Here is a 19187-nt window from a genome sequence, read left to right as displayed (position 1 = left end):
ATCTGCTCTGCTGAGCAGCTTACTGGCCGTCACCTGACTGTCACTGACACTAGAAAGACTGTAAGAAAAACAACAGTAATATAGTGTTACGTCATTGCTATGAATTTTCCATAGAAAAAAAGGGTTGTGGCTTCTTATTACCCGGCACCAGCTGTTCATCTCAGTAGCTTTCTCCTATATGAGCATTCAACCTATTTATTAGCCATGACACCCAGTCCCAACAAACCTACAACAGGAGGAGGACTCCTGGCATCAATTAGTTTTCTTAACTTTGCAATTGTCACTATTATTTTTACACTTTTGTATTCAAAAAATAATTTGTACAATTCCTGCAATCAGGGCAGGAAAGACCTAGGTGGAAAGGGTGCAAAAATGAGCTGTGGGCCTCAAATGATCCCCTAAGCCCACTGTGTGCCTTACTCATGTACAGGAAAAAATGATCTCCAAAAACCCCCCCATCAGATCAGATATTTATATTTGGGCTATTTTGGGCCTTGGACAACTGACCCAGTGTTCCTCCTCTGTTGGCGGCCCAATCTAATTACTACAAATCACATGATGAACCTGGAGTCCTTGGCCCACTGAGGGTCTGGGGCAGTTGCCCACTTTGCCCAATTAGTAATCCAGACCTGCCTGCTCTATTACTATGTAGACTAAGAAATAACAGACATCACTGTATCAAACCGTTCTCAAGTTCAAATTTAAGTTTCTTTGTGATACCAAATAGTTCAAATTAAATAATTTGTCTTCAAGTCCAGATTGTAAAACCAAGAAAACCAAATTAGGGCCACAACTAATGATTGTTTTTCAAGCAATCAAACAACTAAGTTTGATTTTATAAAATGTCAGAAAATAGTGAAAAAAATTTCCAGCACAATCTTGGCATTTGTGTCTGAAAAATGCCACCTTGGCCAACTCTGTCTAGCAAATATTCATTATCTTGCCAGTTGATTCAACAAAAACATATTGTTAAAGGGACTGTTTGTAACTTTTTACACATATAAACCTACCGGGTCGGTGTCCCATGCACGCTCGCAGATGCGCGCTCGCACTCCACACTGCAGAAGAGTTAGTTTAGCTCTGAGAATATCTAGTGAATGTACAGTGGACGTTTGTGCAAAAATAAATGCTGCAGCTCCTCCAGACCAACAGAGGTTTCCCGTGTCTTGTGAAGTGACGGGGCTCCGCAGCGAGAAACGTTATCGTCTCCGACCGGGTGCCGGAGGGAGACACCGGCACCCAGTCGGAGACGATAACGTTTCTCTGAAGCAGGAAAAGCCAACAGTAGGATCAGCAGTGATTCATGGAGAGACCTTCGTCTGGTCAGCTAACATTACTGCCAAGCAGGTGAAATATAGAGTGATATTGTGGTTTTAGCTGACGTGTGTCGCTTCACCGTTTTGAGCGATGCTCGTTCATGTCTATTTAGAGCGAGCAAGCGCGAGCCCGACGCTGACTTTCGTTGACTTAACGGCCACAGGTGTCGCTGTTAACAAGCATTTCTGATTCTTACAAACAGTCCCTTTAAGTTTCTTTGTGATACCAAATAGTTCAAATTAAATCATTTTATAAAATGTAAGAAAATAGTGAAAAAATGTCCAGCGCAATCTTTTAGCGCCCAAGGTGGCATTTGTGTCTGAAAAATGCTCAAGATCAGATAACTGACAACAATTCAAGAGGTTAAAAAGATAAAAAAATTCTTGTGAAAGGCATCCAGATGTGTGAAATGCATCAGCTGGACCATCATGTAGGGGCTCTGTTCATTCATTCTAGTAGTAGAGGGGTGGATGGTCGGTGCAGTACAGTGAGTTGGTGCCTACAGCTGCAGCTCCAGGAGCCTTCAGAGGGGTGGATGGATGCAGTATAGTGAATCCTCCAGCTCCAGCTCCTGCAGCCCTTCAGCTCCAGCAGCCCTTCAGCTGGCTTGTTGTCCCTCCTGTTGCGTAACACTGAAGTCCACGTGAACCATCAAGCCCACCACACACCGCTCTGTTAGACACGCCCACCTGTCAGACGCCTCGTCCAATCACAGCACAGATGTAATATTCCGTCTGACCAATCAGCGCGCAGTGGGCGGAGTCTCACCACGCTGGCGTCACGTTGCACAAATGTGTGAAACCCCTTCAGGAGTAGATGAAGCTTTAAGCTAACTTACTGGCACATAAAAACAAACAAATACTATAACAACAGTCTAAATACAAGTTGATAGAGTTTTATTTGTTCGGCATATTGAAGCGGAGACACACGTGGACTCAAAAAAGGTAAATATTCATTAAAAAGACCGAAGATTTGAGGTGAGTTGGCTGAACAAGCTAGCTAGTTAACCACCTTAGCCTCACTAGCTTCAACCAGAGAGACTACAGAGGATGTAAACAAATGACATTTAAATAGCTTTCTTGTTGTTTTCTTTACTTACTTTGTGAGTGTGTATCTTGTAGTTTAAGCTGGATACTCCAAACAGTATATCTTAGTTGTAAAGCAGTGCTCAGCAGCCTGTATTGCTAATGTGTTTACTAAACAACATCTGAAATAGTCAGTTAGTGACAAACTGTAGTTAATGACGTCACTCTTACACTGCATGAATAACAGTTATCATATGAGCTAATACAGCAGCAGATGTATTGATTAGTTTACTTGCTCACTTACTAGTGCCAGGATGTATTAATGTTCACATCCTATATTAAAATGTCACATTAAATGTAATGTATAGCTTGCCCAATGTGTGGCAATATACACAACAATAATGTCATTGTAATGTCATGATTTTGTGCTTTAGTTGTTATAGTAGTGGCTGCCTCTGTGTGTTTACTAAACACACTAAACTGTAGTTAATGATGTCACTATTTCACTGCATGAATAACAAATGCAGTTATCATATGAGATAATACAGTAGCAGATGTATTGATTAGTTTACTTGCTCAACCTACTACTGCCAGGATTTATTAATCATCCTATATTAAAATGTGACATTAAATATAATGTATAGCTTGCCAAATGTCTGGCAATATACATAATAATGTCATTGTAATGTCATGATTTTGTGCTTTAGTTGTTATAGTAGTTACTTTGTGAGTGTGTATCTTGTAGTTTAAGCTGGATACTCCAAACAGTATCTCTTAGCTGTAAAGCAGTGCTCAGTAGCCTGTATTGCTAATGTGTTTAGTTTACTTGCTCACTTACTAGTGCCAGGTTTTATTAATGATCACATTCTATATTAAACATTTTTATTGACATGTAATGTATAAGCTTGCCAAAATGTGTGGTAATATACACAACAATAATGTAATTGTAATGCTTTTGTGCTTTAGTTGTTATAGTAGTGGCTGCCTGCCTGTGTGTTAAGCCCTAAGACGTATAGATGATGTCATGTTGCTGGGTTTGTTGAGGTTACTGGGTTTATGTTTGGGCGGGGGTAGTGAACGTCAAATGAGTGTCAAGTTTGTTTACTAAACAAACTAAGCTCTAGTTAATGTTGTCTCTCGTACACTGCAGGAAATAACAAATACAGTTCTAGTGCCAGGATTTATTAATGATCACATTCTATATTAAAAATTTGGCATTAAATGTAATGTATAGCTCGCCAAAATGTGTGGCAATATACACAATAATGTAATTCTATTCAATTCAATTCAAACAACTTTATTAATTGGTTTGGAGCAGCTTGTACATAAAAACATAGATAAAACATAGTGACACACAACAACAACAACAACAACAATATATGTAAGCTAAGAAAATATATAAAACAGGACCCAAAACTTGTAATGATTTTGAGCTTTAGTTGTTATAGTAGTAGTGGCTGCCTGCCTGTGTGTTAAGCCTTAAGACGTATAGATGATGTCACGTTACTCTGGTGGTTGCTGGGTTTGTTGAGGTTACCAGGTTCATGTGGGGTTGGGGGATGGTGAACCGTCAAACAAGTGTCAGGTTTGTTTTGAGTGGGAAGAGGTCATGGGGCTGTTGTTGAAGGTTTTCTTTTTCTAGTGGGGCGAAGGTCTAGTGGGGCGAAGGTAAAACAGGTATACTATTCATGATGACTTAACCTTAAATCCTCTTTTATATCTGTTGTATTTGTGTATGTTTGTTATACTCTTTGGTGTGAGGTGACCTATATATAGATGCACTTACTTACTTACAGGCTCACTATACTACTTCTGGCTGCACATATATACCTCAACTCATAAATATTTAATTCAACCTATTTACACCTAAATCTTCCTGGTATTTTCCTATGTGAAATACATGTTAAGGTGTGGATAGCCAGTCTGTATTAGGGCTGCAACTAATTATTTTCATTGATGATTAATCTGCGATTATTTTCTCGATTAACCGATAAGTTGTTTGGTCTATAAAATGTCAGAAAATGTTGATCAGTGTTTCCCAAAGCCCAAAATGACGTCTTCAAATGTCTTGTTTTGTCCACAACTCAAAAATATTCAGTTTATTGTCAAAGAGGAGTAAAGAAACCAGAAAATAATCACATTTAAAAAGCTGGAATAAGAGAATTTTGACTTTATTTGTCTCATGGCTGTTCTTTGACCCGGCAGTTAGGTGTTGCAAATTCCCATTTAGGCATAATTATGAATATTACTCCAAACATTAGCTATGTATACAAATCAATAGGGCTACAACTACAGATTTTTTATTTAATTGTTGATTAATCTGACGATTATTTTCTCGATTAACCGATAACTTGTTTGCTCTATAAAATGTCAGAAAATGGTGAAAAATGTTAATAAGGGTTTCCCAAAGCCCAAGATGACGTTTTGTCCACAACTCAAAGATATTCAGTTTACTGTCATAGAGGAGTAAAGAAACCAGAAAATATTCACATTTAAGAAGCTGGCTTTTTTCTTAAAAAAAAATAACTCAACCGATTAATCGATGATCAAAATTGTCGATTAATTTAATATTTGACGACTAATCGATTAACCATTGCAGCTCTACAAATCAGTGTCAAAAAACATAAATAACTTTACTTTTTTTCTTGTGATAACCTTCATTAAATGATCGGGAGTATGTGTCAATCACCAATCTTAGTGTTGCGTCTAAACTTTGTTTACATTTGGATCACAATGTACTTTGAACAAGAATTCAAACTCACACTATTCATCTCGAGAAAAGTACTAATTACTAACCTGCCTGAGCACCATGACCATGGCTTTATCAGGTGTTGTAAATTGAAGCAAGGCCAGAGCATTATCCCTACACCACCGTAATCACAGGTTTGCGTCGTACGCACACAGTACAAATATAATGTCTCAAGTAATAGGAGGATGGCTTATACGCTCCGAATTGAGCAAGCTGGTTATGTAATCCTGCAGTGACGACCTGTTGAACGACGCAGGATATTTTCACTGGCTCCTGTTTATATCTCTGTGTGTGTGCCTCTTTGTCTGTGTCTCACTTATATTGTCTCGCTGCTTTGTGTATGTGGTGGTAGCAGCCGGTTTGGTTTGTTTTTTTAATTACTGATATTATGATGGCCTAAAAAAACTGACAACAGGCAGTTTGACTGGAGAAGACAAATGCATTTACTTCTGTTATGTTGAGTTCGATTTCAGAAAGATACTTCACAAAAAGAACTATTTTGAAATATACAGTAAATACTGTGTCTGAATTTAAACCAATATGTATGGGTTACTCTACAAACATTAAATAATATGCGTCACTTCTGAGTGTCTGCAGGGGATTTGAACTGCATTTGATTTCGGAGGAAAGATGAGGAACATTTCTCAGCTATTATGCGACAGAGTATCACAGTATTATCGTGTTATTGGTGGTGTGTAAAGGATGGCATTTGGCAGAGTTGTTGTTGGCAGTATTGATGGATGAATTGTGCCCATATGTGTGAGTCGTGGATGATGGGAGTGAGTCAGAAAGCAGTGAGCCAGTTTGATAGTCAGATTGTCCAACAGTATTAGATAACAAGGCAGATTGTGTTTGTTCACATTTGAGAAATGAAAAACATAGAACAGAAGATTTGTTTATATTTGATTTTATGTTGTTTTTTTGTGTTTTTACCACCTCGGGCTTGGCACACGTTTTTTGGCATTTTAATTTGGGGTTTTCCCTGCCTCAATAGACATTTTGACACGTCATAGCAGGAGAAAGCACGGCACTGGTGAAAGTAATTCCAGTAATGATGGCCTTGTTTCATTCAGTTAAAGTAATGCCTGGAACTAGCGCACAGAAATAGAAGGCAGCAATCATCAATGTTATTAATTACACCTGTGGCCTTTCCTGCTACTCCGTATTATATCTGTGTCCCAGTTTCGTACTGATTCTAAGAGGATTCACTGTGTTCACACTGGAAAAATGAAGTATATTCAAAACATACTATCAGATAGATTATTTTTTTGATTCACAGGGGTCCCACAGCTAAGACATTTTCATTTTCTTGTTGTGATATGCTTGCTTTATGCAAATGTATGTATATGTTTATTATTGTAAATTAATTAACAACACAAAACAATGACACATATTGTCCAGAAACCCTCACAGGTGCTGCTTTTAGCATAAGAAATATGCTCAAAACATGACATGGCAAACTCAAGCCCAACAGGCAACAACAGCTGTCAGTGTGTCAGTGTGCTGACTTGACTCAAAACTGCATGTGATTATCATAAGTGGGCATGTCTGTGAAGGGGAGACTTATGGGTACCCTTAGAACCCATTTTAATTCACATATCTTGAGGTCAGAGGTCAAGGAACCCCTTTGAAAATGGCCATGCCAGCTTTTCCTCGCCAAAATTTTGCGTAATTGCGGAGTGTTATTTAGCCTCCTTCGCAATTCTAGTTTCATATGATGCCAGTATTTTCACTCTGGCGTTAAAACTAAGCCCACTGCGGCCAGGATTTTTAAGAGGTTAATTAAAAATCAATACAGTGTTTTGGAGAATCAATACAGTATCGTAAAACATAATATCGCCATACTCATGTGTATCGACATTTTCTTACACCCCCAAGTTTCTTATATCTCTCTTTACTTCCTTTATCTTACAGTGCTCAAGGCCGACCCTCACATCCCACGCTCAGCACTGATTCATTGAGCACCGATTTCTTGTCACCACATGGAACCCATTCCCTGGTTGAACATATGAAGACCTCTACTGACCACTGTAGTTGGACAAATTACTATTGATGTGTGACCAAAGCACCGAGATGCCTGGAGGTGACTGCTGTCGTGATGGGGATGAGCCTGCGTTACTGTCAGCAACAGCAGGAGGAGGAGGAGGTGGACAGGAGGCGAGGATGTCGTCAAGGCAGCAGGACGGAGAGGCGCCAGGTGGAGAAGTGGGTCAGGAAGATGAGGAGATGACAAGTGGATCGCATGATCTCTCATCTCCGGCCAATCACAGCCCTGGTAGCGTCACAGGATCCACCTCAGCTTCAACCAAGAGGTAGTTATCTGATTGTGTGTGCCTGGCGTATGTTCACTTCATACCACAGTGACCCAAGCTGCTGCCACATCTCTTTATTCATCTCAGGACAAGTTTTAAAATGAACCACAGCAAAACGTAGCAGTGTCTTGGTTTTTATTTTTGTAGCTCTGGCCTTTGGTTCTATCCGTTATAACACTGTACTCACCAAACTAATAGCTGAGAACTCCAATGGAGACACACGACCAGTCAGATGATCATACAGGTTGTAAACAAGCTGACAGTTTAGCCAGATTACACCATTTATTTTGGAAGTAAAAACTAGATGAATTCGTTACACAGGAAAACAAGCGTTGCGTTTCAAATTACATTATCTTTTTACTTTTAGTACATACTGCAGCTGCCCTCACACAGTACATACTGTTGCATGCAGTATGCATACAATTGTGACACACTACTTCGTCATGACATTGCAACTTGAACTTTGACCCTGTTGCTCATATATCCGCTTCACAGAGGACTGTGGGTCAGAATAGCCAGAAAAACATACTGGCTTACATACTCAACTCATCTTTATTTATATAGCACCTTTCATACAAGCATGCAGCCCAAAGAGCTTTACATAGAAAGATTAAAACAACACAGACTAAAATAAAAACAATGAAAAGTGGAAAAAGTTACAACAATAAACAATACAATGTTAAAATAAAATAAACATCAGGGATAAAATGATTTAAACTTACGACAGGCAGGAAGAATTAGCGATGTTATCTCTACTTTGTACTGAAAATTCACGAAGCAAAAATAATATGTATGAATTCATGGAGACACGTTAAATAAACACTTGTGTTGGTGCCACAAATCAACAAGTTGGTTCTCCATTTTCCATCTTACTACTACTTTATGCTCCGCGTTTGCATTTGCCGCCTTTGGTCTTTCTTAATTGACTGCGTCATTGGTTGTCATCAGGGTTTCCCACACACAACATGATATCCGATAAATATTGTTTAATGTTTATGATTTCAATACGGTGTGGCCAGGATGGACTTCTGAGCAGATTGGGGGAAGAATATCTGAAAAGATAATCTTTAGAACCACCAAAAAAATCAGGGCTTTGCTCATCAGTGTCGAGGAGGGAGGGGGGAATCGGGCCTGAAATCGGCTTGACCCTCGTGTAGTGTGTACCCGGCATTACTGTCCCCAGACTCAAAACGATAACGGAGAAGCAGCATTCAGATTTTATGCACCACATATCTGGAACAAACTCCCAGAAAACTTGAAATCTGCTCCAACTTTCAGTTCTTTTAAATCAGGGCTTAAAGCCTTTTTTTCTGTTTGCTGCTGCATCTTATTAAGTTAAACTCTCTGAATGTGTGTGTAGCAGTGAAAATACAGACGGCAGCAGAGGACAGGCCCACAGAGAGGTGATGGTTACAGTGTCTGAGATGAAGAAGAGGATCCCATCAGAAAAACGCAGTCGCAGCAAAGCCAGCACTGTGGAGGCCTTACAATACGCACTCAACTGTGTCAAGCAAGTGCAAGGTAAACTTGAAACCCTTTGTTACGCTTAGAAACTGTTTTGTTTTCTTTCAAAATCAGAGTAGTCTGTTTTTCTCCAACAAGCTTGACATCATTTGGTGTTGTTTCAAAGCAGCATGTGTGTTTGTGTTGTAGCCAACAGCGAATACTACAAACTGCTGATGAAAAACGGTCAGGATGAGAGGAGAGATGCCACAGTCTGCACCCTGGAAGAGTTGGAAAGAGTCACATCTGAACACACCCTTAAAAACACGGTAAGAACACACACACACACTTGCATACATACAGTACGTGCACATGTTTATTTGCCTCACACCTGGGCATGTGTGTGAGTGTATGTGTGTTTACTGCTTTGGGTGTGTCAGTGACACTTTTGTGTCGCTTGTGTGCGTGTGTTTCTACATGTGCGTGCGTACTTCTCTGTGCGTAGGACTCCTTCGTGGTGGTTTTCTCGCTGTCGAGCGGCCGCGTGCTGTACACGTCGGAGCAGGCTCCCAGCATCCTTTGCTGCAAGAGGAAGTTCCTGGAGTCGGCCAAGTTTGTGGAGCTGCTCTTCCACCAAGATGTCAACGTTTTCTACTCGCACACAGCTCAGCCGCATCTGCCGCCCTGGAGCAACTCGCATACAGGTGTGTTTGGACCACAATTTTATATTTTGAATAAGTTGTCATTTATTTATTTTTTTATTATATAAATATTTCTATTTATGATTTGTTTAGTTTATGATAGCTGTTATTGAGGTTTCAGTTATAGTTTTATTCCATTGTTTTCCTAGGCAGCGGCTTTGAGATTCAGCAGCTGTGACTTCCTCATGAATAATTGAACACAATATAACTAGGGCTGTCAATCCATTCAAATATTTCATTGCATTAATCGCATGATTGTCCATAGTTAATGACGATTAATCGCAAATTACTTGCACGTTTTATGTCCATTCAAAATGTACCTTAAAGGGAGATTTGTCAAGTATTTAAAACGCTTATCAACACAGGAGTGGACAAATATGCTTGCTTTATGCAAATGTATGTATATATTTAATATTGGAAATCAATTAACAACACATTGATTATCATAAAGTGAGCATGTCTGTAAAGCCCTTTGAAAATGGCCATCACAATTTTTCCTCGCCAAAATTTAGTGTAACTTTGGACTTTGGCGTTATTTAGCCTCCCTCCCAACAAGCTGGTATGACATGGTTGGTACCAATGGATTCCTTATATTTATGTCTAGTTTCACATGATGCCTATCTTCACTCTAGCTTTGAAACTGAGCCGGCTACAACCTCAAAATCGCAAGTTGCGTTAGAACTTAGAAATGGGAGGCGTTAAAATGAATTTGCATTAACACGTTATCATTGCGTTACCTGACAGCCCTTAATATAACACAAATATATTCTAAAATCCTTTCGCTTTTTGTTTCTTCCAGGTTATATTTAAATTGACTGTATAGTGGATTTTATGACAGTGTCTGTTGTAAATATTTTCTGTTTTATTTTGAACTAAAACTAACTTTTCTCTGCTGTTTGTCTCTGCAGCGGGGGTTCTGTTTGACTGTGCCCAGGTCAAGTCTTTCTTCTGCAGAATCAGGTCAGTATCTACATTCAGTTCAGGATTTTCTTCACTTGGCTTCCCATAAAGCTGTGATTTCACAATAATAACATCTCTCTGGGAAAACCGGATGTGTTCAGAAAATATGAATTCTTTATAAACATTATCTCAAATGTCTTTACCAAAACCTTTCAGTAAAGCACAGCTGAAAGTCACTTTTTAACGCTCCTCATACATCCTGCCAACCCCTTTAGGCTTCATATATTAAACATACATTGACATACATTGTTGTTACAGAATTATTTCTAGTAGAAAGATGGAGATTTGACTGCATTTGTTTAAATCGTCTCCAGCTTGACATAATTTTTTCGGTGTTTACTATTAGTTGGGTAAAATGTCTCATGTTTACTTAATAAATTACAGTACAAATACAAATTGTAATTCATGTTTTAGGGGCGGAAAGGACCGTGAGGGTGAGATGCGTTACAACCCATTTCGGGTAACCCCCTACCTGCTGACGGTGCAAGGAACAGGAAGCAGTGGGGAAGAGGAGGAGCCGTGCTGCCTGGCGCTGGTTGAGCGCATCATCTCTGGATATGAGGGTACAATTATTAGCACAACTCAAACAGCCTTTCCCCATGAATAGTAAACAACAAATTATTTATTTTACTTCCTTTTTTGGCTTGTGTTTGGATGCATAGCTTTAACATAACAAGACTTTGACATGTTCCTAACGTTGATTTCATTCGCTCATACAGCACCTCGGATCCCCATGGACAAGCGCATCTTCACCACCACACACTCACCTGGCTGTGTGTTTCTGGAAGTGGATGACAGGTCAGTACGCACACACACACATAAACACACACGCATGCGTGCACAATCAGAGTTTACATTGAGCTTTTAAAGTGCCGGTGTGTGGATGAAGCTTAATTTGATGGTCATAATCCACAGGGCTGTGCCGTTGGTAGGATACCTTCCACAGGATCTGATTGGCACGTCGTTGCTGACTTGCATTCACCCAGATGACCGCCCCCTCATGCTGTCCATGCACCGGAAAGGTAAGGAAGTTTAAAAATAGACATAATTTGTATATTGAGACGAGAATTTGTCTGCCGATCAGCGATACAGTCTACTATCTAGTCTACAATCTTCACTGCTCTCTTGACGTTTTTTCCTCACTTAAACTCTCCGTGCCATGTATAGTGTTGAGGTACGCGGGCCAGTCTCGTCCGTTCGAGCATTCTCCGGTGCGTCTGCGCTGTCAGAACGGAGACCACATCACCTTGGACACCAGCTGGTCCAGCTTCATCAACCCTTGGAGCCGCAAGGTGGCCTTCATCATCGGACGGCACAAAGTCAGGACGTAAGTGGCAGCGCTGTTACACAGAGCGTTATTGAAATGGAATTACATCATCATTAAGATGACATCACTGTGCTGTCGTCTTTTCTCACCAGGAGTCCACTGAATGAGGACGTGTTTGCTGCTCCGACTAAGGAGGATGTCCCCGTCACCCATGAAGAAATAAAAGATCTGCAATCAAAGATCTATAAGCTTTTCCTGCAGGTCATTATTTCAGTGTAGTTTATTCAAATATTTATTATAATTTATAATTTCATAATAATAATAATAATGAATTTGTTGGCCATTATTGGCCTTTTTCAAAAAAAAAATATTACTATATAATTGATGTATTAATGGTGAAAGCAAGTTGACACAGCTCTTACTTAACTAACTAACTTTTGTTTTCTTTCTTTTTGTGTGTCAGAGCTTCTATAGTACCTTCACTTGTTTGTGTCTCTCCTCCACAGCCGGTCCGTAACAATGGTTCCAGTGGTTATGGCAGTTTGGGGAGTAACGGCTCTCATGAGCCCTACATCAGCGTGGCTTCATCCAGTGACAGCAATGGTAACCTGTGGGAGGACTCGCGTCGGGAACCGGTGAGACAACACAGTGAACATCACAAGCCAGGAAGCCAGTAGTAACACTGCTGCCGAGGTTAATCATGCTGATACTTTGTTTTGTGTGTTATTGCAGATGACTTTGCAGCGGATCTGTGCTGATGTGAACAGAGTCAAGAGTTGGGGCCAGCAGGCTTATCTGGGCTCCAACCACAAAATTGCTCTTCTTGGCAAACCAGTCACAGGTAATGCAGCCCCAAGTACAATTACAAAACATAAAACATACACTGTTATTCAAATGTGCAAATATTTTATACTATTTGCTAAAATGATCTTCTCCCCCCCCAGCACGTCTGCCCCCTGCAGTGTCCAACCCTAAGGTCAGAGATCATGAAGAAGGCAGGAAGCAAACACACATTCCCTCCTATCAGCAGATCAACTGTGTGGACAACATCATCAGGTGTGTGACGGCAGCATCATCACGCCACTGTTGGATCGTTTCAGTTTATTACGCGCTAAAGCGCCTCATTCCTGTCACACTCATTAATTGTTTCATGTGTTGCAGATATTTGGAGAACTGTACAGGCCCAGCCCTCAAGCGGAAGAGTGTTTCTCATTCCCTGGCCACGTCCTCTTCCTCATCCTCATCCTCTTCCTCAGAAGATGACAAGCCTGCTGAAGCCACTCACACAGCTCAGGCCAGCTCAGACGGTATAAACATGGCACATACACCCAACTGTTCACTACTCGCTATAGGGGTGTCACGATTTGATTCGCTTTTGACTTAAAGGTTGAAATCAATCGATTGTTTTTGGATTTAGAATCGCGACACCCCTACTCGCTTATCATTTGGGTAATATTTTGTAATATTAACTGTTTTACTTGTTTCTCCTCACTTTCCAGTGGTGTTGGACAGTGCGGCATCAGTGGCCCCGACGGCAGCAGCTGTTGTTGGAGCGCCTCTGACAGACATCACAATGTCCACTAAGGCCATGAGTGTCACTAGCCAGTGTTCGTACAGCAGCACCATCGTCCATGTGCCACAGCCTGAATCAGGTACATAAACAAAAATGTTCTTTTGTATTTTAATGCTTTGGATCACTCTCTTTTAGGATCTTTTTTAACATTGTTGAACATGTTTTTTTTCCTCAATGTTCTTCCACAGAGGCCACGGCACTGGAGGACGTCCCGATGGGCAGTGAGCCTGCTGATGCTGCTCCGACCCCTTCCCGTCGCGCCCCGAGCCCTGCCGCCGAGGGACGAAGGTTTATAGGTCTCACTAAGCAGGTGCTGTCAGCTCACACCCAGAAGGAGGAGCAAGAGTATGTGGATCGATTCCGCCATCGCATCCACCAGAGCCCCTACAGCTCCTATCTGCAGCTGGACAACAGCTCTGTGGCTCACTCCCACCACCCAGGTACTTATTTACTTAATATAAGGCTTTTACTGAATATAAAGGACACTTCAGCGCCTTCAATGAAACTTATTCTGCAGCCTGTGTCCATATCACCACAGGCGACTACGTGTGTCCAGTAAGCGGTGGCGGGTTAAACCGCTCTCGGAGAGGGAAGCCCAGACACAAGCGCCCCAAACCCCAGGGTTCCTCAGACAGCTACGCTTCCCCAGCTGGCCCTCCTCGCCGTGTCCCAGACTCCTCCTGGCCCTCCTCAGAGTCCTCCCAGCCCCAGATGGGGGCGCCCTACAGCCAAACATCCCCACTCCAGGCGTCATTCTTCCCCATGATGGCAACCCAGCCTGGTCCTGAGCAACCGCCCACAGCACAACAGCTGCCTGCAGCAACCCCCATGGTGCTGCAGCCTCCTGACCAAACCCAGCTCGGCTACAACTTCAACATCATGCAGTCCGCTCAGAGCCTGCCGGGCATGCAGCCGTTCCAGATGGACCCCTTTCAGAATCTGCAGAATATCCAGACATTTCCCAACCTGCAGCCCATGGCGCCAGCGCCGGGCATCAACCCTTACATGACTCCTGTCATGGCTGTCATCCTGCCCAGCTACCCATCGTTCACTCCAGGTTACCCGTCCATCTACCCACCGGCCGCTCCTTCCATGCTGCCCCTGGCACCCATCACCATGACGGGCTTCGCTCCCGCCGGTGTCCCCTTCCCTCAGCCCCAGTTCCAAGCCCTGCCGGGCCCCTCACTGACCTGCCTGGGCCCTCTGCTTTGCTCACCCAGAGCCAGCTCCTCTGTCGGGGAAGAGGAGGAGGCAGCCGAGCCTCGGGCTTTATTCTCCAGCTCTCGCTCCAGTTCTCCGCTCCAACTGAACCTGCTGCAGGAGGAGCTGCCAAAGACGAGCGAAGGGCAGAGCTGCATCGGGTACAACCACGCAGAGAGCCTCCACAAACAACATGCCAACCAGGTCAGTCCGTCATACATACACAGTATATGTTGATATAGAGTTCATAGCTCTCCAGTTGTATTCACAGCACAAGTACTTGGCTTAGTTCTGACTGTTAAACCTTTTGGCTTGATCAGGGTGATAACCCCAGTGAGTCTGGGCACCACGACGCCCAGTCTACATCCAGTGAGCTGTTTGACATGCTGCTGCAGGAGGATGCCAGGTCAGGGACCGGCTCTAACGCCTCAGGGTCTGGGTCAGGGGAGTCTGGAGGCTCCCTGGGATCTGGATCTGGCTCCAATGGAACCTCCATCTCACTCACTGGTAAGAGGGAAAACACACACATATATCTATACATGCACCAACAAACACTGTCCCCTTGGCAATATTTCTAAAACACATTCATAGTTGAAACAATCTGCATCGAATTAATAAAAAATACATTTTACTGAAGCGATTGACGCAGATCACTCTCGGGCTTACAGGCAGCAGCAACAGCAGCAAATACTTTGCCAGCAATGATTCATCGGACACATCGCGCAAAATCCGTAAGAGCCAGGAGGCAGCGGCAGAGCACCAACACAGCTTCGGCGCTCGGGAGGAGAACTCGCTGTGGGGCATGATCCAGCACACGCCTGAGCGTGTCATGATGACGTACCAGATCCACACCAGGTACACAAACAACACCACTTTTAACCGTTTCATTCCACTCAGGATGTATGAAAATAAAATGTCATTTACTTTGGTATACTGATTGAAATGTGGCCATAAAAGCAACATTTCAACCCGAGCAGATCAGAGCATCAATGTGATTTGCATTTGAAATCACCATCCTTTGGGGGTGAAATATACTACTACTATATATTCAAATTATATTATATTTATTTATTTTATCTATTTATCTTTTTTAACAAAATAATAATAATAATAATTATTATTATTATTATTATTGCATCATGTGCATCCACATAGAGAGCAGTCTAAAATAAGAAAGGGAAGAAATAAAATAAATGAACAAAAATACCTTAAAAGAAACTTGTTAATTTTGGCCAAACTCATAATTAAATCAATACTTAATATGTAATTTAATTTTGGAAAGTTTCAAGAGATTTTGCATTAACCAGTGGATTCAACTGTTTGGTGAATAATGCATTCCTTACTAATGTCTTTCAGTGTCCTGTCAAGCTCTTTGAAGCAGCTGGTTTTGGGACAAAAGTCTTTTTGTGCTCGCCATCTTTTTAATAACATTCTGTGATACGGCTGCTCGACAGTTGTTTGATGACTTTGCTTCTCAAATTCCCTTGATCTTCACATTAGTATCATAGCTGCTTCTCAATCCTGGTTTTACCGTGGAAAACTGTTCGAGACACTTTTTCTGGACAATCACTGTGTCTTCACTGGAGTCGTCTTTTAGAGAGGGTAGCTGCTTAAAAGGCAAAGGTGAAATTCAGTTTTACAGGTGCCCTCTGCTGATTTGATTGTGTAATGACATTGTCATAATCCTTGAATGTAAGACAATCCCACCTTTTCATGTGTAATATCCAGAAAAATGCATCGTCTTTTATGTGTAAGATGTCAATTAACCCTTCATCCTCTTGTCTTTCCTCTCCTGCAGGGACCAGACTGAGGTGTTGGCAGAAGACAGGGAGAAGCTTCGGGTGCTTCAGCCACTCCAGCCCTGGTTCAGCCAGGAGCAGAAAGAGGAGCTGGCGGAGGTCCATCCCTGGATTCAAAAGCACACCATCCCACAGGAGATAGACACACAGGTGGGCATCTCCGATATCACACACACACACACACACACTCATCACAAACATATTAATCTTTCTACTCACCTGAACACATGTTTAATGTCTCTTTGTGTCTCACAGGGTTGTGTGAGTTGCAACTCTGGCCCAGGGGTCGCCCACCCGCCTCACCGTACTGCCCCCAACAGCTCGGCCCCTCTGCAGATCCCCCTGCAGAACTCCGTCGGACCTGTGGAGGACACTTGAGAGACCTGGGACCACAAAACCTACAACCTTACAGCGAACAAGCCCTGCCAGAAACCTCAACAACTCCCACCATGCGTCTCTTCTGACCACCGGAGGAGCGGGTCCCTTTGCTTTAGTTTAACATGTTTTTGTAAAGGTGTCGGGAGGCTGGACCGGGCTCTGAGGAACGGAGGAGGCAAAAAGAGACGGACATTTTCTCTCAGTCAACCTGACGTGACTGCCTTTATCAGACCATAAATATTATACCTCTCTTCTTGTTGTGATCATAGACCCCTGTAGGGGTTTAGTTTCTATTTAAGACTGGCACCGTGGACCACTTGACACTCAATATAGAAAGATGGTCCCATGGTTGTTGCTCCCTGAACACGAACACTGTGTACATGACACACCCGGTCTGTCAGATGGGCGCGACCGGCTGACAAAGACGGCACTGGCCCAGTTTGAGAGCACACGCCGTACTCTTCTCCAGAGACGTGGAGGGCAGGTTGTACAGTACGTCAACTCCTTCAACTGCGTAGTAACTCACCGTGGTTGACACATGGTGAATGTTTTTTTTTGATGGACATAAAGACAAAGACACATTTGCTGCTCTCTGTTTATGATATTCAGATTCTAGTCTTGTAAGTTGTTATTGGAGTGTATTCTCTTATTCCATATGTTGGTTTCCTCTTGTCTGCAACATCAGTTTTTATGTTACTCTGACTCACGAACAACAGCAAACATGGTGATCATTTTAAATTGAATTTATTGCTAAAGCACAAGTCCAAAATGTCCTGTAGCAAGTCCTTACTCCACCCAGTATCCTGGTCATCACCCTACTGTATCTGTAGCTTACCTTTACCTTTTGTAAACACACAGCGTGGCCCCAAATATCCTCTGATCCTCCTGGGTTTACTTACTGAATGAATTTCTTCTTAGACTCTGTGTCTGTTTGACTGTGTATGTGTATGAAAGAGACAGCCAGAGGGGAATTAACTAACCCGTTGTAGTTCTGTGAATGTCGTCACTCTTTTTTCTTGTACTGGCTTCAGATTGCAGCTGACTTTGTGAATGTGAGCGGGTGAGGGTGCGATTGAGAGCTGCTTCTTTCAATAGATTTGTCCAACAGTGCAAAGACAGACCAGGGTTTTCTACCATTTTTAAATTTAAAGTATATTACAGTACCATGTATTTTATAGAAAAAAAGGACACAAAAACAAACTTCACAAAGTGTATAAAAAGCCATTTGTCTTGAATTCAGGGACTGTTTGTTTGTGACACAAAGGAATGAATAAATAAACTATGTACGTAACATCATGTACTTTGGTGTGACTGTCTGTTAAGCACTATAGAGTGTTATAGGAAGGAGTCCTAAAACCCGGAAATTAGTTAGCTTTAGTTATTTTAGCACTTACGGTTCCCTCGTCTGGAAGTCAATGGGTTTTTTGAATTTTTAGTTAGATGCCTGAAATAAGGTCTGTGGTTAACACAAGCTGAAGAGATTTAAACGTTTTGTTCTACGACAAAAAATACATCAATAAATACCATGCTCGTGAATTTTGAAGCCTTTATGCGTCTTCAAAAAGGCGGTTGATAACAAGTAGCTAAATGAGACTACTAAAAAAATACTACTACTACTACTAAAAATCATAGAAGTGTTTGTGGAGCTTATCTTGCTGAACAAAATGTGTAAGTATCATAAAGGTTTGTTTGCCACAGAGCTTATTTTCTGCAATAATCCGAAACCCACCCGGGGCGATGCTCACTTCCTGGTTGGCCTACAAAAAAAAAACGCCATCTCTGCACCACTCCATACACAAAAAAATAGGCTATAGCTATGCTGATACCTACCATCATGTATTTCTACTCTCATCAGTGCTACCAGTAGGTGCTGGCTCAACGCAAAATATTAAAAAAGGCAAACATCAGCAGCAAAGTGTTTACATACATACAAAGTGGCACTACAACCAGGGTTGTAACCACCAATGAGGACACAGACGTCATGCCCTGAGGAGGAGTTCACTTTCTACAAAATCACATGGTGGCTTTTTAAAGCTGATTCTGATATTTTGTAGACTCGATGGCTGCGTTCCAAATCACATGCTTTTTCTTTTTACTTTTAGTACATACTGCAGCTGCCCTTACAAAGTAGGCACTGTTGCATACAGTATGCACACAATCGGGACATACTACTTTTTCATAACATGGTGCCTTGAACTTTGACCCTCTTGCTCATAAATTTAAATCAATATAATAAAAAATTCAATGCATAGGTGTGGGGTGAAACTTAAGTTGACAGACCATGGGTGACCAGATGGGTGACTGCACAGCATTTTTATCACTTGTCCCACATCCCACTTATTCAGACGATGTCCCACATTTTCATTGGCTCTAGTTTTCAAAAGTCAAACCATGAATGCATTGCACGGCTGCTTACATACATAATGAATGGGAAGCGTGGAAAGGACGGAGCCTGTGGACACG

General features: G+C 42.0%; 1 protein-coding gene across 1 annotated transcript; it reads left to right on the top strand.

The window, feature by feature from the left end:
* Nucleotides 1-2080: 2080 nt before the first annotated feature.
* On the top strand, nucleotides 2081-18020 carry per3 (period circadian clock 3). Its single transcript, XM_037773804.1, is given in 23 exon segments — nucleotides 2081-2261; nucleotides 7006-7277; nucleotides 7280-7403; nucleotides 8764-8924; nucleotides 9057-9175; nucleotides 9352-9550; nucleotides 10456-10507; nucleotides 10922-11070; nucleotides 11227-11305; nucleotides 11423-11529; nucleotides 11675-11834; nucleotides 11927-12035; nucleotides 12281-12409; nucleotides 12507-12615; nucleotides 12719-12830; nucleotides 12936-13081; nucleotides 13274-13426; nucleotides 13536-13787; nucleotides 13886-14751; nucleotides 14868-15054; nucleotides 15216-15402; nucleotides 16346-16496; nucleotides 16602-18020. Coding segments are annotated over 22 exon segments (3762 nt in total). The 5' UTR covers nucleotides 2081-2261; nucleotides 7006-7189; the 3' UTR covers nucleotides 16725-18020.
* The last annotated feature ends 1167 nt before the right edge of the window (nucleotides 18021-19187 follow it).

Source organism: Sebastes umbrosus, chromosome 1 (assembly GCF_015220745.1).
Source record: "Sebastes umbrosus isolate fSebUmb1 chromosome 1, fSebUmb1.pri, whole genome shotgun sequence".
Classification (NCBI taxonomy): Eukaryota; Metazoa; Chordata; class Actinopteri; order Perciformes; family Sebastidae; genus Sebastes; species Sebastes umbrosus.
The sequence above is the reverse complement of the archived record's forward strand: the minus strand, read 5'-3'. Positions and strand labels throughout refer to the sequence as shown.